At 45.7% G+C, this 21,187-nt stretch overlaps 1 protein-coding gene across 2 annotated transcripts in view; it reads right to left on the bottom strand.

Annotated features, from left to right (window-relative positions):
* ube2wb (ubiquitin conjugating enzyme E2 Wb) overlaps window positions 1-20,187 on the bottom strand; it is a 117,550-nt gene extending 97,363 nt beyond the window's left edge. For both annotated transcript variants that reach the window (XM_070891141.1, XM_070891147.1), the window contains exons 1-2: window positions 20,113-20,187; window positions 18,871-18,962 (exon numbers count right to left, since the gene is read on the bottom strand). In XM_070891141.1, coding sequence (XP_070747242.1) covers window positions 18,871-18,962; window positions 20,113-20,127 — 107 coding nt within the window. In that variant the 5' untranslated portion in view covers window positions 20,128-20,187. The remainder of the gene's footprint in view (window positions 1-18,870; window positions 18,963-20,112) is intronic.
* Between the last annotated feature and the right edge of the window lie 1,000 nt (window positions 20,188-21,187).

The following is a 21,187-nucleotide window of genomic DNA, read 5'->3' as shown; positions in this document are numbered from 1 at the left end:
CCCCCACCCACACACCCCTTCACCCCCCCCCCCACACACACACCCCTTCACCCCCCCCACACACCCCGTCACCCCCCCCACACACCCCTTCACCCCCCCCACACACCCCTTCACCCCCCCCACACACCCCCTTCACCCCCCCCCAACACACCCTTCACCCCCCCCCACACCCACACCCCCCCACACACCCCCTCACCCCCCCACACACCCCTTCACCCCCCCCCACACACCCCTTCACCCCCCCCCACACACCTTCACCCCCCCACACACCTTCACCCCCCCCACACCCTTCACCCCCCCACACACCTTCACCCCCCCCACACACCTCACCCCCCCCACACCCCTTCACCCCCCCCCACACCCCTTCACCCCCCCCACACACCTTCACCCCCCCCCACACACCTCACCCCCCCCCACACCCCGTCACCCCCCCCCACACCCCCGTCACCCCCCCACACACCCCGTCACCCCCCCACACACCCCGTCACCCCCCAACCCGTCACCCCCCCCACACCCCGTCACCCCCCCCACACACCCCGTCACCCCCCCCACACCCCCGTCACCCCCCCCCACACACCCCGTCACCCCCCCCACACACCCCGTCACCCCCCCCACACCCCGTCACCCCCCCCCCCACACCCCTTCACCCCCCCCCCCACACACCCCTTCACCCCCCCCCCCACACCCCTTCACCCCCCCCCACACACCCCTTCACCCCACCCCACACACCCCTTCACCCCACCCCACACACCCCTTCACCCCCACCACCACACACCCCTTCACCCCCCTCCCCCACACACCCCTTCACCCCCCCCCACACACCCCTTCACCCTTCCCCCAACACCCCTTCTCCCCCCAACACCCCTTCTCCCCCCCAACACCCCTTCTCCCCCCAACACCACTCCTTCTCCTCCCCACCCCACCCCCACAACCCTTCTCCACCCCCCACCCTACCCCCACACCCCCCTTCTCCCCACCCCCCCCACCCTACCCCCACACCCCCCTTCTCCCCACCCCACCACCCTACCCTACCCCTACACCCCCCTTCTCCCCCCCACCCTCCTCCCCTCCCTGTCAGAAACACAGACACTGACAAAGTGAGAGAGACACACACACACACACAGACAGATAGACACTGACAGAGACACACTGCGGGGGGCCATCCCAACACGCTGTTGGAGGACTCCCGGTGCTGCAGTCGGTAAGTAGAAAATGTTTTATTTATTGATTTTTTAAAAAATATATTTTTTATTAATTTTTTTTTATTGATTTATTGGTTGATTTATTGATGTATTTATCATTTATTATTGATGATGGCTCTTTATTTGTAAAAGTGAAGTGTTTAATGTTTGTAAACTTCCCTTTAAACCCCCCCCCCATTCCCTACGCCTAATTTGTAACCTACGCCTGATTTTCTAAAGTGTAGACAAGGTTTTTTCGAATGTACAAAAATCTTCACTTACTCCATTCTAAGTTAGTTTGGAGTAAGTTTTCACTGCCGAAACTTTGAAAACAGGTGTAAGTGGCCGGATACGCCCCCTTTTGAAAAAAAAATTCTGTTCCAAAGTGAAACTGTTCTAACGGACTAGAACTGGAGCAAACTAAATCGAGAATTCAAATTTCTAAGATACTCCATTCTAAACCAGTTGCTCCAAAAAAAACAGGAGCAACTCAGGCCGAAACTTGGCCCCATAGTGAGGCCTCACCTGGAATATTGTGTTCAGTTTTGGTCTCCTAATCTGAGGAAGGATGTTCTTGCTATTGAGGGAATGCAGCGAAGGTTCACCAGACTGATTCCCGGGATGGCAGGACTGACATATGAGGAGAGACTGGATCGACTGGGCCTGTATTCACTGGAATTTAAAAGGATGAGAGGGGATCTCATAGAAACATATAAAATTCTGACTGGACTGGACAGGTTAGATGCAGGAAGAATGTTCCCGATGTTGGGGAAGTCCAGAACCAGGGGTCATAGTCTAAGGATAAGGGATAAACCTAATTTAGGACTGAGATGAGGAGAAACTTCTTCACTCAGAGAGTTGTTAACCTATGGAATTCCCTACCACAGAGAGTTGTTGATGCCAGTTCATTGGATATATTTAAGAGGGAGTTAGATATGGGCCTTACGGCTAAAGGGATCAAGAGTTATGGAGAGAAAGCAGGAAAGAGGTACTGAGGTGAATGATCAGCCATGATCATATTGAATGGTGGTGCAGGCTCGAAGGGCCGAATGGCCGACTCTTCTTTGTTTCTATTCACCCCTCAGCCTTTTTTCATCCTTTCCGGATAGGTGTAACCTCTCATTTCTGGTATCATCCTTGTAAATCTTTTTTGCACCAACTCCAGTGCCTCTATCTTTTTTATAATGACGAACAGAATTGTACACAGCACAATCTATCGGACAAAGGGGCAGTTCCATGTATAGAAGACTGGCTGATTGCCAAACTAGAACTACCTAGCATGGAAATTTGGTGTCAGTGTATCAGCAATACCCAGTCAGTACAAATCTGTTTATCGGCAGACTGGTCCCAAGCACCGATTATCAAGCCAGACAACAAAACCACTCTCAGAATCCCAAAAAGGTCTTTATGGGAGGGAAGTTCATTGATAAAACTGATATCTCTTCGAAGAAAGATTCACCTTCATGTGTAAAGGACATGATGGAAGCAAACCAATTTTAAAAAAAAATTATTTTGATAAATTATTTATGCTGCTGGCTATCAAGATGATGGTATGTAAAACCCTTCTGACTGTTTTTTGGAGGTGTGGGGGTGTGTGGGGCAGGCGGCGAGAAAGACAAGAGGAAATGGAAAGAGAAGAGACGGGCTATAATGATGGGCTAGAACATTGCCTTTTTCATCTATCTGATCTGGTCTGAATTCAGTTCAGACTGGGTTGCAAAAGTTCTATACAAAAATAGTCTGGGCACTCAAGAATTCTTTTTAAACTATTAATAACCAGCACAAATCGTTCCCTTAAAATGATGTAAATAGAGGATTTATATATTAAAGATACATTTATCTGAAAGGCCATGAAAGTTCTGTTGTTTCACCTACCTGTTAAACATAACCTAAGAAATAGAAGCAGGAGTAGGCCATCTGGCCCCTCGAGCCATTCAATTAGATCATGGCTGATCTGATCTTGGCCTCAACTCCATTTCCCTGCCCTCTCCCCATAACCTTCGACTCCCTTATCTTTCAAAAATCTGACTATGGCAGAACAGTGGATAGCAGTATTGTACAGAAATTGCATTATGAGAGTGTTTTTGGAAACCACTGTGCCTACAACAACCACAGGTGGAATATGTACCTCCAGATGAATAGGCTTGAACTCACTGAGCTTAAGAAACACTATTATACAGAAGGGGCCTGGAAAACCCATACCATGAAATGGTCACCGCACAGTTAGTGAAGAGTAGTGAGGCAGAAGGAATAGGTAATGATTTTTTTTTTTAATTCGTAGCCAATCTTTCCAATTCTTTGTCAAATCACAAATGCCAGAGGTCACCTTGCACACATCAAGGATCACTCTGCGCCAATGCTCTTAGCCAAAAGGCCTAGAGCCACTGCACCGTTCCTGGAAGTACTGCAATACCAGGTTCGTGCCATGGAGGTGGATGGGTCAGGCCCCCCACACACCTCCGTGGAGGTGGATGGGTCAAGCCACCCCACCCACCTCCTATTGATACACAACAGGGTTAACGTTTCACGTCAATCACCTTTCGTTAGAACTAGAAAAAGTTAGATGTAACAGGTTTTAACCAAGTGCAGAGGCAGGGAAAGGGGAGGGGAAGAACAAAAGGGAAGATCTGTGATAGGGTGGAAGCCAAGAGAGATTAAATGACAAAAGATATGATTGTGCAAGGCAAAAGGAGATGTTAATGGGACAAGTAAAGAAACAAAAGATGAGTCTGGAAGAGATGTAAATGGCAACACCAGAACCTATCCCAGCACCTGCTGTCTGAAAAAAATGGGAGTAGTGATTATGATCGAAAATTGTTGAACTCAATGTGGAATCCAGTAGGCTGTAAAGTGCCTAATCAAAAGAGAGGTGCTGTTCCGAGCTTATGTTGAGCTTCATTGGAGCAGTACAAGAGGCCAAGGACAGAGAGGTCAGAGTGGGAGTGGAGCAGAGAATTAAAACGTGACAGACTACCAGAAGCCCAGGGTAACGCTTGCGGACTGAACTGAGGTGTTCCGCAAAGCAGTCATCCAATCTGCCCAATGTAAAGTAGATAGCATCATGAGCAGTGAATACAGTATACTAAATTGAAAGTACAAGTAAATTGCCGTTTCACCTCAAAGGAGTGCTTGGGCCCTGGACGGTGGGAAGGGAGGAGGTAAAAGGGCAGATGGTGCATCTCCTGTGCTTGCACGAGAAGGCGAGTGGATGTTAGGGGTGATTGAGGAGTGTAGCAGAGGGAACACTCCCTTCAGAATGCTGAATGGGGAGAGGAGGAGAAGAGTGTTTGGGGGTGGGATCACGCTGGTGGATGATCTTTTGAATGTGGAGGTTGGTGGAGTGGAAGGCGAGGACAAAGGGAACCCTTTAAGGTGCTCCTTAAAACAGTGAGTTCCAGACCCCCACAACCCTCTGGTGAAATAAATTTCCCCGCAAATGCCCTCTAAACCTTCTCCCAATTACTTTAAATTTATGCCCCCTCTGCTGAGCAAAATAGGCCCTTTCTATCCACTATATCTAGGCCCCTCATAATTTTATTCGCCTCAATAAGTTCTCCCTTCAGCCTCCTCTGTTCCAAGGAAAACAAGCACAGCCTATCCAATCTGTCCTCATAGCCAAGATTCTCCACTCGCGGCAACATCCTCGTAAATCTTCTCTGTACCCTCTCCAGTGCAATCACATCCTTCCTCTAATGCGGTGACCAGAACTGCACGCAGTACTCTAGCTGTGGCCTAACTCGTGTTTTGTACAGTTCAAGCAAATCCCCCCCCTTCTCCTGTATTCTATGCCTTGGCTAATAAAGGCAAGCATTCTGTATGCCTTCTTAACCAATGTGGAGTCCAGTAGGCTGGAAAGTGCCTAATCAAAAGGAGGTGGTATTCATAGAATAAGGGGCCGTCCATTTAAAACAAAGATGAGGAGGAATTTCTTCTCTCAGAGGGTTGTAAATCTGTAGAATTTGCTGCCTCGGAGAGCTGTGGAAGCTGGGATATTGAATAAATTTAAGACAGAAAGAGACAGTTTCTTAAACAATAAGGGGATAAGGGGTTATGGGGAGTGGGCGGGGAAGTGCAGCTGAGTCCATGATCAGATCAGCCATGATCTTATTGAATGGCGGAGCAGGCTCGACGGACCGTATGGCCGACTCCTGTTCCTATTTCTTATGTTCTTTTAATGGGACCAAAAGGCAGATAAATCCCCTGGACTTGATGGCTTGCATCCTAGTGTCTTGAGAAGTAGCGGCAGGGATTGTGGATGCATTGGTTGTAATTTACCAAAATTCCCTGGATTCTGGGGAGGTCCCAGCAGATTGGAAAACTGCAAATGTAACGCCCCTATTTAAAAAAGGAGGCAGACAAAAAGCAAGAAACTATAGACCAGTTAGCCTAACATCTGTGGTTGGGAAAATGTTGGAGTCCATTATTAAAGAAGCAGTAGCAGGACATTTGGAAAAGCAAAATTCGATCAGGCAGAGTCAGCATGGATTTATGATGGGGAAGTCATGTTTGACAAATTTGCTGGAATTCTTTGAGGATGTAACGAACAGGGTGGATAAAGGAGAACCAGTGGATGTGGTGTATTTGGACTTCCAGAAGGCATTTGACAAGGTGCCACATAATAGGTTACTGCACAAGATAAAAGTTCACAGGGTTGGGGGTAATATATTAGCATGGATAGAGGATTGGCTAACTAACAGAAAACAGAGTCGGGATAAATGGTTCATTCTCAGGTTTGCAATCAGTAACTAGTGGGGTGTCGCAGTGATCAGTGCTAGGATCCCAACTATTTACATTCGATATTAGCGACTTGGAGGAAGGGACAGAGTGTAATGTAGCCAAGTTTGCTGACGATACAAAAAATGGGAGGAAAAGCAATGTGCGAAGAGGACAAAAAAATCTGAAAAAGGACAGAGACAGGCTAAGTGAGTGGGCAAAAATTTGGCAGATGGAGTATAATGTTGGAAAGTGTGAGGTCATACACTTTGGCAGAAAAAAAATCAAAGAGCAAGTTATTATTTAAATGGAGAAAGATTGCAAAGTGCTTCAGTACAGCAGTACCTGGAGGTACTTGTGCATGAAACACAAAAAGATAGTATGCAAATACAGCAAGTGATCAGGAAAGCCAATGGAATCTTGGCCTTTACTGCAAAGGGGATGGAGTATACAAGCAGGGAAGTCTTGCTACAATTATACAGGGTATTGGTGAGGCCACACCTGGAATAGTGTGTGCAGTTTTGGTTTCCATATTTACGAAAGGATATACTTGCTTTGGAGACAGTTCAGAGAAGGTTCACTAGGTTGATTCTGGAGATGAGGGGGTTGACTTGAGGAAAGGTTGGGCCTCGACTCATTGGAATTCAGAAGAATGAGGTGTGATCTTATCGAAACATATAAGATTATGAGGGGGCTTGACAAAGTGGCTGCAGAGAGGATGTTTCCACTGATAGGGGAGATTAGAACTAGAGGGCATAATCTTAGAATAAGGGGCCGCCCATTTAAAACTGATGAGGAGAAATTTCTTTTGAGGGTTGTAAATCTGTGGAATTCACTGCCTCAGAGTTGTGGAAACTGGGACATTGAATAAATGTAAGACATAAATACACAGTTTCTTAAACGATATGGAAATAAGGGGTTATGGGGAGCAGGCAGGGAAGTGGACCCGAGTCCATGATCGGATCAGCCATGACCGTATTAAATGGCAGAGCAGGATCGAAGGGCCGTATGGCCTACTCCTGCTCCTATTTCTTATGTTTTCTACCTGGCCTGCTACCTTCAGGGATCTGTGGACATGCACTCCAAAGTCCCTTTGTTTCTCTACACTTCTCAATGTCCTACCATTTAATGTGTATTTCCTTTCCTTGTTAGCCCTTCCCAAGTGCATTACCTCACACTTCTCTGGAGTGAATTCCATTTGCCAGCAGGGGGGGGGGAGGAGGCAGTAAGAACCCGACTGACTGCTGCGGGGGGGAGACAGCCGTTCCCGACGGCGGGGGGCGGGAGTGAGGACCCGACCGACTGAAGCGGGGGGGGGGGGGGGGGGGAGGCAGGACGGCAGGGGGGGGGGGGGGGGGCCGACCGACCGACCGCAGCAGGGGGGGGGAGGCAGCCGTTCCCGACGGCGGGGGGAGGGAGGGATTGAGGGCCCGACCGACCGCAGCGGGGGGAAACGGCTGCCTCAACTTCTGAGGCTTCCTGCAGCCTTCTCACTGCTGCAAGAAGCCTCAGTGCTGATCATAGAAGGGCAATGTGCTTTTATTAAAAAATGTTCAAAAATTAAACAGCTACAAAGAACTACAAAAATGGCCGAGTGCCAATGTTTCCTTCACACTGCGCATGCGCGAACGCTCCAACGCGCAGAGTTGCCGGCACGAAAAAAAGCCAATTTAAATGGTACCCGCCCCCTCCTACTTACAAAATCGGCGCGAGTGGTAGGCTCCGCCCCCTGGGCGCCGCGCCAAGCTGCCATGGAGCTGCAAAGCGCTCGAGAATAGCGTGTTTTCGGCGCGAAAAACAGGCGCACATTTTGTAGCGTGTGGAAACTTGGGGCCAATATATTTATAAAAGACCTTTGCAATAAAATCAAGGAAAAACCAAAGAATTTTTCAAGCTCTGTCTTTGCTTTCCGAATATACTTTTTAATTTCACCCCTGCACTTTCTGTAAAGATTCTGCAGTATTTAGCCCTCAGTATCACAAGCTTCCATTTTTTACTTTATCCTGCCATGTCCCTAGACATCCAGGGAGCTCTAGATTTGTTAGTCCCACTCTTTTTCACACATTTTGGTCTGAACCCTCTGGATCGTCTCCTTGAATGCCTCCCACTGCTCTGACACTGATTTACCATCAAGTAACTATTTCCAGTCCACTTTGGCTACATCACCTGAGCTTAACAAAATTGGCTCTTCCCCAATTTAGAACTTTTATTCCTGGTCTATCCTTGTCCTTTTCCATAACTACCTTAAATCTAACTGAATTATGGTCACGAGCACCTAAATGCTCTCCCACCGATATCCCTTCCACCTGCCCCTCTTCATTCCCTAAAACTGTCCAGAATCGACCCTCCCGTGTTGGGCATGCTACTTACTGGCTAAAAAAGTTCTCCTGAATGCATTTTAGGAATTCCGTACCCTCTATACCCATCACACTAATTTTATCCCAATTAATTAGGGTATTAGGGTTGAAATCGCCTACTATTAATGCCTTATAGTTTTTTCTCAAATGTACAGACATATTTGCTCTTAAATCTCCCTCTCATTGGGCCCAAGTTTCGGCCTCAGTTGCTCCTGATTTTTTGGAACAACTGGTGTGGAACGGAGTATCTTAGAAATTCAAATTCTCGGCATTTAGTTTGCTCCAGTTCTAGTCCGTTAGAACAGTTTCACTTTGGAACAGAATTTTTTTTTCCAAAAGGGGGCGTGTCCGGCCACTTACGCCTGTTTTCAAAGTTTTGGCAGTGAAAACTTACTCCAAACTAACTTAGAATGGAGTAAGTGAAGATTTTTGTATGCTCGAAAAACCTTGTCTACACTTTAGAAAATCAGGCGTAGGTTACAAATCAGGCGTAGGGAATGGGGTGGGGGGGTGGGGGTTTAAAGGGAAGTTTACAAACATTAAACATTTCAGTTTTACAAATAGAGCCATCATCAATAATAAATGATAAAAACATCAATCAAAAAAAAGGAAGAAATAATTTTTTTTTTTAAATCAATAAATAAAACATTTTCTACTTACCGACTGCAGCACCGGGAGCCCTCCAACAGCGTGCTGGGTTGCCCCTCCCCCCCCCCACCCAGTGTGTGTCTGTGTTTCTGACAGTGAGGGGAGGGAAGGGAGGGGAGACTGAACGGGCCGGGCCTGGCCGGGCCCAAGACTTCGGGCAGGGCCCGTCCCCAGCACCAGATTTACAGGTAGGTGGCGTTGGGTCGGGTCGGGAGCGCAGGTCGGGTCGGGTCGGAGGGAGAGGGTGGTCAGCTGAGTGCAGGCGAGCGCGGGTCGGGTCGGGTCGGAGGGAGAGGGAGGTCAGGTCGGGTGGGGGGGGGGAAGAGTGCGTGTCGGGTCCAGTCCTGGGGGGGGGGGCGGGGAAGCTGGAGTCGAGTCGGGAGGAAGCAAGAGCTGGGCATGGGAGGCAGCCTTATGCACGCAGCCCCAGTGAGGCCATTCAGCCAGTGCTAGGGGTTGCGTGCTTCGGGCCCCTCCCACACAGTTTTGGGCGCCTGGAGCTATTGCACATGCGCGCCCACTGTAGCGCGCATGTGCAGAGGTCCTGGCACTGTTTTCAGCACAGGGACCTAGCTCCGCCCCCAACTGCTCGTGCTGCGCCGCGCCTGACTCAAGAGGACCAGCAGGGAGCCGGTGAATCTGCAAGTTTTTTTTAGGCACACTTTGTGGTGTGAAAAACGGGCGTCCAGGTCGGGGCTGCGCCGTTCTAGGCGCGGCCCGAAACTTGGGCCCATTGTTTGGGGGTCCATAGTACACTCTCAGCTTTTGTTTTTCCGTTGAACCCATATGGCTTCATTGATGATCCTTCTAACATATCATCACTCCTCACAGCTGTAATAGTTTATTTAATCAATACCACGACCCTCAGTCCCTTTTTACCCCTCTCTCTATCCTATCTGAAAATCCTGTAACCAGGAATGTTAAGCAGCCATACCTGCCCCTCTTTTAGCCATGTCTCTAAGAGCTATATCATACTCCCTGTGCTCTCAGCTCATCTCCCTTATTCGCTATACTCCCCCCGCCCACACTGCTCTCCAAGAGACATCGTTGGAGTGGATGAAATCCGGAAGTCATGACACTGTCACAATTCACTTCATACCCAATCATCATCATCATCGGCAGTCCCTCAGAATCGAGGAAAACTTGATTCCACTCTAAAAATGAGATCGTCGGTGACTGAACAGTCCAATACGAGAACCACAGTCCCATTCACAGATGGGACACACAGTCCTTGAGGTCTTCACAGTGGAAGACACAAAAACCATGCCAAAAATTGCTGGTCACGGGAATGTGGGAAGGGAGGACCTTGAGATAATCACTGTCACTAGGGGGGTAGTGTTGGACAGGCTAATAGGACTCAAGGTAGACAAGTCCCCTGGTCCGGATGAAATGCATCCCAGGGTATTAAAAGAGATGGCGGAAGTTATCGCAGATGCATTCGTTATAATCTACCAAAATTCTCTGGACACTGGGGAGATACCAGCGGATTGGAAAGCAGCTAATGTAACGCCTCCGTTTAAAAAAGGGGGCAGACAAAAGACAGGTAACTATAGGCCAGTTAGTTTAACATCTGTAGTGGGGAAAATGCTTGAAGCTATCAATAAGATAGAAATAGCGGGACATTTAGATAAGAATAGTGCAATCAAGCAGACGCAACATGGATTCATGAAGGGGAAATCATGTTTAACTAATTTACTGGAATTCTTGGAGGATATAACGAGCATGGTGGATAGAGGTGTACCGATGGATGTGGTGTATTTAGATTTCCAAAAGGCATTTGATAAGGTGCCACACAAAAGGTTACTGCAGAAGATAAAGGTACGCGGAGTCAGCGGAAATGTATTAGCATGGATAGAGAATTGGCTGGCTAACAGAAAGCAGAGAGTCGGGATAAATGGGTCCTTTTCGAGTTGGAAATCGGTGGTTAGGGTGTGCCACAGGGATCGGTGCTGGGACCACAACTGTTTACAATATACATAGATGACCTGGAAAATTTGCAGATGACACAAAGATTAGTGGGAAAGCGGGTTGTGTAGAGGACACAGAGAGGCTGCAAAGAGATTTAGATCGGTTAAGCGAATGGGCTAAGGTTTGGCAGATGGAATACAATGTCAGAAAATGTGAGGTCATCCACCTTGGGGGAAAAAGAAAAAACAGTAAAAGGGAATATTATTTGAATGGGGAGAAATTGCAACATGCTACAGTGCAGAGGGACCTGGGGGTCCTTGTGCATGAATCCCAAAAAGTTAGTTTGCAGGTAATCAGGAAGGCGAATGGAATGTTGGCCTTCATTGCGAGAGGGATGGAGTACAAAAGCAGGGAGGTCCTTCTGCAACTGTATAGGGTATTGGTGAGGCCGCACCTGGAGTAGTGCGTGCAGTTTTGGTCGCCTTACTTAAGGAAGGATATACTGGCTTTGGAGGGGGTACAGAGACGATTCACTAGGTTGATTCCGGAGATGAGGGGGTTACCTTATGATGATAGATTGAGTAGACTTGATCTTTACTCGTTGGAGTTCAGAAGGATGAGGAGTGATCTTATAGAAACATTTCAAATAATGAAAGAGATAGACAAGATAGAGGCAGAGAGGTTGTTTCCACTGGTCGGGAAGACTAGAACTAGGGGGCACAGCCTCAAAATAAGGGGGAGCCAATTTAAAACCGAGTTGAAAAGGAATTTCTTCTCCCAGAGGGTTGTGAATCTGTGGAATTCTCTGCCCAAGGAAGCAGTTGAGGCTAGCTCATTGAATGTATTCAAATCACAGATAGATAGATTTTTAACGAATAAGGAAATTAAGGGTTACGGGGAGCGGGTGGGTAAGTGGAGCCGAGTCCACGGCCAGATCAGCCATGATCTTGTTGAATGGCGGAGCAGGCTCGAGGGGCTAGATGGCCTACTCCTGTTCCTAATTCTTGTGTTCTTATGTTATGTTCTTCGGGGAAAGGGTGGGTGGGACTGGTTTGCCGCACGCTCTTTCCGCTACCTGCGCTTGGTTTTTGCATGCTCTCAGCGATGAGACTAGAGGTGCTCAGCGCCCTCCCGAATGCACTTCCTCCACTTAGGGTGCTCTTTGGCCAGGGACTCCCAGGTGTCGGTGGGAATGTTGCACTTTATCAAGGAGGCTTTGAGCCAAAGGTGGGCAGGGGAAACGTTTCATACCCAATAAACCTGTTAACAATCTATACACAATGACCCATCTATGGTGTGGCGTGGGGTGGGGTGGGGGTAAGGTCATGCACGTACTGGGGTAAGGCACTTTGGCTGGGAGAGGGATGCACTTGCGCTGGAGTAAAACACTTTGGCTGGGGGAGGGATGTGCCCTTTCTGACTTCTGAAGTCAAAATGGATCATGTTACAATGTGCGAAGTTAAGCCGGGAGGTTCCATTCAGACATTCCAGAGAAACTTCAGGGTGTGGCTTATCTTCCAAGGGGACCATCAGCAGTAGGTCTTGTGATAATGGAGAGCCAGAGAAACGGCTGCAATTCAGTTAATACAAATAGAAACTTCCTACTTTTATACAGCACCAAGGAATACAGTATAAAAATGACAATATACATGGGCGGAATCAGCAGAATGGGCGAATCCAACGCCCACAATGTCGCTTAGCGTTACTTTCTGCACGGAATTAACGCCGAGATCCAATATTAACGCCCACCCAATGTTTTTTGTCATAAAGAGCATATTTACCCAAACGAGTGGCCATGGAGATCGCCCACTGTCAATTTCACCACCTCGCACACATTTCGCCCACACAAAAAACTGCCCACAAAAAGTGGAACTAACCGGAACATTGTGGATGCCATGTTGTAGATCACATGTCACGTCCTTTAAAACGCTGCTGTGCTTTAACCTCGGCAGAGTTCGGATGTACTCTGCAGGTCGTTGGAGTTGATGTGAACATCTCTAAAAACATCTTGACCACACTGTGACCGATTGGAATTGAAGAGGTATGTTCGTCGGGACATTCCTTGTTTGTGAGCAATCGGTAGAAAACAGAGAGCTACTGCAATGGGGCATGTCCTTCCTCACCCTTTCTTGGTGACCAAATACATGCAGCAGACTCGACATCGTCGAAGGAACGCTCCACTGCATTATGTGCCCAATGTACGAAGTGACAGACAGAGGAGGACAACCAGACGTTACACCCCCCGCAAGTATATGGAGAAGCATTCTTACCTCGACTTGCCCGACACCACCTGCCTTCGGAGACTGCGCTTCCACAGAGAGGTTATCACTGAGGTATGCCAGCTGATAAGGGCAGATCTGCAGCCTGCCAGCACCATTAGAATTGCACAGTCCGTCGAGGTCAAAGTCATCGCGGCACTGTCGTTCTACGCCTCGGGTTCTTTTCAGGCCACAGCTGGCGACATTTGCGGACTTTCTCAGCATGCCACATATCGCTGCATTAGACAGGTCACTGAAGCCCTGCACGCAAGCAGGAGGGACTTGATCAGCTTCCCTATCACCAGGGAGGCACAGAGTGAGAGGGCTCTAGGAATCTCCAGAATTGCAAACTTCCCCAAGGTGCAGGAAGCAATAGACTGTACACACATCGTGATGCTGAGGTTTTCAGGAACCGCAAGGGATTCCACTCCGTGAATGTCCAGCTGGTTGTCGACCACCAGCAAATTATACTGGCAGTGAATGTTCGATTTCCAGGCAGCATCCATGATGCTCACGTCCTACGTGAGAGCACTGTATCTGACTTGTTTAACAATGAGCCACAAGGTCAATGCTGGATGCTTGGGGACAAAGGATATGGCCTCGTCACCTGGCTGATGACCCCCCCTGCATGACACCCAAACCGAGGCCGAGAGGCGATACGAGAGCCACAGAGCAACTCGCAATATCGTGAAAAGCACTGGAGTGCTGAAGCAGTGCTTTAGATGCCTGGACCACTCAGGAGGCAAGCTCCAATACCACCCTGAGCAGGTAGCTCAATTCATGGTGATGTGCTCCATCCTACACAACTTGGTTATCAGGAGGGGACAAGAATTGCCTGATGAGTCTGACAGTCCACCTCACCAGAGAGAGGAAGAGGAGGATGAGGAGGCGGACGCTGACATCGGGCTGGACAATCAGGCTGACGCTGAAGCCATGCCCCCGCCTCCCTGTAGACCGCATGAAAAGGGCCCATGGTGGCATGATAGCTGCAAGAGCCTTACATCAGGAGCTCATCAATGATCGCTTTGCCTGAAAGAACGTTGGTGTTATTTACAAGGATGACACACTGCTGGGTGTGCAAGTCATACATCAATGGTGGGCATTACCTTGGTGACAGTTAAAGTTTAAGTTGTTTGAAGTTAAGTGCGATTATACTCTTTGATGTTAAGGAATCACCAGTGTGTAATGGTGCAGTTATCTGAGCCAACGTGCTGCAAGGTTTTGTTAACTAAAAAACATTTAAACCGAACATTAGTCTGAAATCATCAGTATTTCTGTTCAAACCAACCCTTTCCCTCCACCCCTCCTGGCCGAGGAGGTCCTCAGGAGATTCTTCATTTTGGGGGGCGGGGGTGACAGCCAAAGCGCTGCTTGAACGGATACGGAAGAGGACGGTCCAGAGGTGGGAGCGTGCTCTGAGCCATAAGCAAGATGTTACTGGTGACTCATGTGTGGTTAGCAATGGGGGTGCGTCACCTTAGGGTGCAGTGCGACGCTCCGGGACCACTGGGAGCCCTCCACCACCAGTGTTCCTGGCTACCAGCTCCAGGGCCTCCTCCATCCCTTCCATGTTATATCTTATTTGTTGGACAAAAACTCGGTGCCAACTATGTTCTTGGTGCTTAGTAGGCTTTTGCTGCTGGTGAATCTCCGTTGTTCCTCCCACAACAGCCAAACAAGCACACACCACAGCCACACACACTTTCAGTTCCTGTGAGCTCCCTCTCTCTCTGTCCGTCTCCTGTTCTGCGCATGTCATGATGACCCTTGACCTCCTGAAATCGCAGGATTCGAACGTTGCCATGCCATTGCTAAGGACGGCCACACTTTACGGAAGGAGGTCAGAAAAATTTAACGCTACCGCCCATTTGATATTGCTCGCGGTTAATGCGCATTTTCAAAAATGTAAACTTGGTGTTTTGAGAATGGGCGAGAAGCCGGTGATCTGAAAACCCTTTTTTACCGCCCACACTGGAAATAATGCCCATTTTGGGGCGATAAGTGGAGGTTCTAGCCCTTAAAGTTTAAAAAATCTTAATTGTAGATGTAAATATTACTAAGTTATAACTTCTCTACTTACTTTTTACTAACCCCTTTTGGATATTGGAAGAGTCTTTACATTTTCAAAATAGAAATCTTTCAACATATATTACAGAACAAGTGTCAATGTCTGAATATAAAAAGTACAGGGGGAAACTGAGAAAGGGCAAAGAGTGTGTATGAGTATAGATGAAATGGTAACATAAAAGGCAACCCAAAAGTCTTTTGTAAACATATAAATAGCAAAAGGGAAGTCAAAAGGAAGGGTAGGGCCGATTAGGGACCAAAAAGATCTTCTTATGGAGGCAGAGGGCATGGCTAAGGTACTAAATGAGTACTTTGCACCTGTCTTCAATAAAGAGGATGTTGCCAATGTCACAGTAAAAGGAGGTATGCGAGAAATTGGATAGGATAAAAACAGACAAGAAGTATTTAAAAATGTTGGCAGTGCTCAAAATAGAAATGGCACCTGGTCCAGATGGTATGCATCCTAGGCTGCTAAGGGAAGCAAGGATGGAAACTGCAAAGGCTCTGGCCATAATCTTCCAATATGCCAGAGTACTGGAGAATAGCAAATGTTAAACATCACTGTTCAAAAAAAGGCGGGGGATAAACCTGGCAACTACAAGCCAGTCAGTGTAACGTCGGTGGTGGGGAAACTTTGAGACACAATAATCCGAGACAAAATTAATTGCCACAAAATTGAATCCAACAGGATTAAAGGGGCAGAGGCTGCGTGAATACAAAATTGGCCAAGGAACTGAAAGCAGAAATTAGTCGTGAATGTTTTTTCCCCCCCTAGACTGGAGGGAAATGGGCAGTGGTGTCCCCTAGGGCTCGGTGTTGGGACCACTGCTCTTTTTGATATACTGTATATTAATCACCTGGAATTGGGTACAAGGGGCATAATTTCAAAGTTTGCAGAAGATACAAAATTAAAATGCAGTAAACAGTGAGGAGGATAGCAACAGACTGGTGAAATGGGTAGACACACAGCAGATTAAATTTAATTGAGGGTGTATGTACATAAGTCTTTGAAGGTGGTAGGACAAGTTGAGAAAGTTATTAAAAAGGCATACAGGATCCTGGCTTTATAAATAGAAGCATAGAGTACAAAAGCGAGGACATTATACTCAACCTTTATAAAACACTGGTTATGCCCCAGCTGGAGTACTGTGACCAATTCTGGGCATCACACTTTAGGAAGAATGCAAAGGCCTTAGAGAGGGTGCAAAGGAGAAGAAAGATTTTAGTTATGTGGAGGGATTAGAAAAACTCGGGTTGTTCCCCTTCGAACAGAGAAGTTTAAGAGAAGATTTGAGAGATATTCAAAATCATTAAGGGTTTTGTTGGCGTAAATAAGGAGAAATGGTTTCCAGTGGCAGAAGGTTGGGTCACCGGAGGACACAGCTTTAAGGTAATTGGCAAAATAACCAGTGGTGACACAAGGGAAAAAAATTTAAGCAGCAAGTGGTTCTGATCTGGATTGCGCTGCTGAAAGGGTAGTGGAAGCTGATTCAATAACTTTCAAAAAAGGAATTGGATAAATATTTGAAGTGGAAAAATGTGCATGGCTATGGGGAAAGAGCAGGGGTGTAGGACTAATTGGATAACTCTTTGAAAGAGCCAGCACAGACATGATGGGTTAGCTTCCTTCGGTATCATTCTATGATTCTATGAAATGCTTATAGGCATATTCCATATGTTTCTAGGCACACGGATTTAACAGGTCTTTGTTTCTACTGCATTGAAAATTAAGTTGGTACCTAGAGTTCAACCAGCTACATGTGACTCATTAACTGGTTCCTATGTAGATTTTTGTCTCCATCTTACATTTTAACTTGGTTGCTATAATTTCACCTATAAAAGTTATTCACTTTTAAGGGAATGCAATTTACTATTTATTGAATGATACTGTGGCTATCAGTTTCTCTCAGCTCATCTAAAATGCAGAAAAAAGATCATAAAATATTAAAGCAATAGTATCTTTTCCTGGTACGCTACAGAGGATACACTTCCATTTAATCTAAATTGCACTCAACTACTAAAAAATAAAATTAAAGTTTGCTATTGGCTGCAAAAGATTTTTAGCTAATTGTTTATTTGACTGCTTTCAAGGTATATCATGTACTGAGCTTTCCGACGAGGCTGTATCTGGTCTAGATTTTAGATTCTATTCTCAAAGGAGAGGTTAAAAACTCTGGTTAAGCCAATTTTGTTTAAGTTGAAATTAGCACTGGTTATAGATTTTTTTTTTAAACATTGACTTTCATAAACAGTCATTACTAAAGACAATACCATACTTTAATGACTGTATCAAACATTTTAGTCAAGCATTCAATCCACTGAAATAATCCATCAAATCATAACATGGTTACCACTTCTTGATCAACTGCAATGTGTTAACATTAAAAGCTCCAGTACACTCTCAGAAAAGGTTTCAAATACATAATCCAACACCCACCCAATAAAATGAAACTAAAAATACAGTTTGGTGTTTTCTTTACTATTGAAATGAATCCAGCAGTCTCCTGCAGAACAGGATCTGGATATTCAGATTAAATGTTTGTACCATACTACTGCAAAGTTCCTTAATAAACAGGATTAGTGGTTCCATTTTCTTTGAATTATAGTTTTGTAACTGAATGCATTAAATTAAGTGCAACAGCTTTAAAATATGTTACTGTATCAGATCAGTACAGTCTGTGTTGTACATTACAGGCAAGATATTAAAAGTTTTCTGCAGCAAGAGATTTTTAGAATACAGGTACAAGTTCCTCTATATACTCCACTGCATAATTCTGTAAGTTAGGTATTTCAGTAATAACCTATTGAAAATTCTAAATAAATTACTTGCATATGACCCATATGGAACTGAAACTGTTCAGAAATCCCATAATTACACACCAGGTAAAATAGGTGCATTCACAGGCACAAATAGAGGCATTACAATTTATTGTGCTGATCATATACAGTTCTAAACCATGTGGTCGGGTGAAGAGTTAAATGAAGCAATTAAACAACAATGAATGGTACATACATATCACAAGAATTGCAACATTGCAGAGTTACTTCTATAAATAGGCAGGCATTGCTAAACCCACACATCAAGTAAACAAAGACACTATCTGGACCTTTTTTTTTAAAAAAAGAGACGACATTACAGTCACATTGCAAAAATATTGACAGAGTATATAACCACTTCATTAGTTACACCAGAAACTTCTTGAAAGCCTGTCAAACCATGCAGTGTCTAATAGATTCACAAAACAAAAATCTTGCATGTTTGGTATGGCTCTCAAATTTCCAGAAATCTATTCAGAATTAGCATTCATAAAACAGTAATCATTGTACAAACTTAGCTTTTGTGTGAACAACCATACTAGTCTCATTAACTACATAAATATAATCCTTTTAAACCTCATTTTTTTTTAAAATCAGTGCTACACCTTGATATCTGTCCAGCAAATTATATATAAATAATATTCACATTGTGAAATCACAGCTGATTCACCTTATTTAAAAAGTCTGGTATAGTTAGAATTGTGTAATCTTCTTAATCATACCTTCTTCTCAACAATAACCTAGCACCACTTATCCAACTGAAGGTACCGTATGCAATTCACATGTCTTCGTAACCACACAGTAATTGTACTGGAAAATGATTTTCAGTTCTAGTAAAGTTGTCACGATTTTAAAAATGCATGTGATTTAAACCTGTTTTTTACATTTTAAATAGATGAAAATAGGCATAAAAGTACATACTGTGTAATTGAATTTTGTACACTCTTCTCATTTAAAGTCATTCCTGGGGGTGGATCATTTTGCAAAGCCATTAGTTCCTTCTGTAATCTTTTCTAATAAAGAAAGATAGAAGTTAGAAAATATGCATGATTACTGTAATATTGTGCAAATTAAGTCAACTTCCCAAACTAATGTTTTACTTCTGTGAATAATGTTAGATTGTAATTGATTTTTCACTGTTGGCAAATTCTGTATCCTATAGAACCTTTATTCAGTTTCATAACTTCCTAACTTAATTCCGCAGCCACTCCTTTTATAAACACACCTAATTACTGTATAAATACTAAATCGATACAATTGCTGGACTCGTGCATTTGTGTACAAGTTACAAATTTGGGAGTGTTAACGTGCACAAAAACAAGTCTGCATTGACTTATTCAATTACAGCTTTCATGAATATTGATGTAAATAAAAAAATCCAGGATGTGAAATATAATGTGGGTCTTCATTTTCTGGACTGATGAAAGTTTTATCACGGAGAACGAACACAAATGAGACGCCAAGTCCACAGCTATGGTTTCCATTGTTACTTGTCCGTTCATACGTTAAAAAGCCCATTACCGAAAAAGTCAGTGGTTATAAGTTTACCGATGAGAGGTAGTTTTTGCTTGATCACACGATCGTATCCTCAACAGCTTACCTCACTCGGGGGGAAGAGAGAAAGAGACAAACAAAACTAAGGCCGTGAAAATGAAGACGAATTGAATAAAGCAACTTCTGAAGTAATAAAAAAAAACGACGATGGCGGAGGAGACTGGCGACTCCTCAGCCGCTGTCCCTGCGGGGTCTTCGCCTGGTGTCGCTGACACCTGTAACCTTCACACGGTGCGGTCTGCCAGCAATGCTGCTGCCATCACTTGTACAGGGAAAGAGAGCCCACCTCTCCCCGAGGGCTCACTTGTCCATCGCCCGCTCCCTTCGCCTCATCGTCCCCAGTCCCACACCAGTAGCCGTCCACACGCCATCAGCCCCCTGCCACTCACCCCCGGCGATTTCAACAGCCGCACAAAAAGACATCTGTAAATATATAAGCCGCCGGCCAGTCGGACTGCTCGCTTCTCCCAGGGCCCTGCTGAGGAGGCGGGGTACATGTACCGAGGGTACCGGGCCTCGTCCTGGCTCGGGTGAAGATAGAAAACGATGCCTGTCCCGCAAGAAAGCGATAACCTCCGGAAAGCATCGCCGAGTTGCTCAGACACTCACCTGCATTGACGCCATGATAGAGACCCCCTGCGCCAGAGACTACACTCGACCGGGAAGACGTCAGTACGTCATCACGCACACACTTGCGTGCGCACACCCAACACAAGCAAGTGGCCGCGCGCGCCTCACAGTTTGCACGAGGCGACCTCACACTGTTTCCTGTCTGTCAAACAGTACCACTAAATAAATAGCACACATCACTCGGCCTATTTTATTTAAATCCACCAGGTTGGAGCATTAGAAAGGAGAAACAAGGTGCACAAAGGATTGGGAGAGTCAGCACGGTATTAGGTGGGGTCAGACAAAAAGATAATATAAGAAGTTTTAAGATAGGTTTACAGTGCATGTGTGTGAATGCACAAAGCATGGTAAATAAGGTTGGTGAGCTGCAGGCGCAAATAGCTACATGGAAATATGATGTGGTGATAACGGAGACCTAGCTCAAAAAAGGGCAGGATTGAGTAATAAATATTCCTGGATATAGGTGTTCAGGAAAGAGGGAAGGAAAGAAAGGAGGTGGTGTGTCAGTATTGATTAAGGAGAATATTACAGTGCTGGAGAAAGATAATGTTCTGGAGGGGTCAAGGACAGAATCTATTTGGTTAGAGTTCAGAAACAATAGAGGTGCTATTACACTACTGGATGTATTCTATAGGCCACCAACTAGTGGGAAGGATAAAGAGCAAATTTGCAGGGAAATTACAGAGAGGTGTAAGAACTATAGTGTGATAATGGGAGACTTCAATTATCCTAATATAGACTGGGATAGCAATAGTATAAAGGGCAGAGTGGGGAGGGGATTTCTGGTGTGTTCAGGAGAACTTTCTTGATCAGTACATGTTTGGCTCAATGAGGAAGGAGACATTGCTGTATCTGGTTCTGGGGAATGAGGTGGAGCAAGTGTCAGTAGAGGAACATTTAGGGAACAGTGATCACAGTAGCATAAGGTTTAGATTAGCAATGGAAAAGGAGCAATCTAGAGTAAAAATACTTAATTGGAGGAAGTCCAATTTCAATGGGTTGAGAATGGATCTGGTCCAGGTAAATTGAATCAAAGATTGGCAGGCAAAACTGT

Source organism: Pristiophorus japonicus, chromosome 1 (assembly GCF_044704955.1).
Source record: "Pristiophorus japonicus isolate sPriJap1 chromosome 1, sPriJap1.hap1, whole genome shotgun sequence".
Classification (NCBI taxonomy): domain Eukaryota; kingdom Metazoa; phylum Chordata; class Chondrichthyes; family Pristiophoridae; genus Pristiophorus; species Pristiophorus japonicus.
This window is presented reverse-complemented; position numbering and strand designations above follow the sequence as displayed.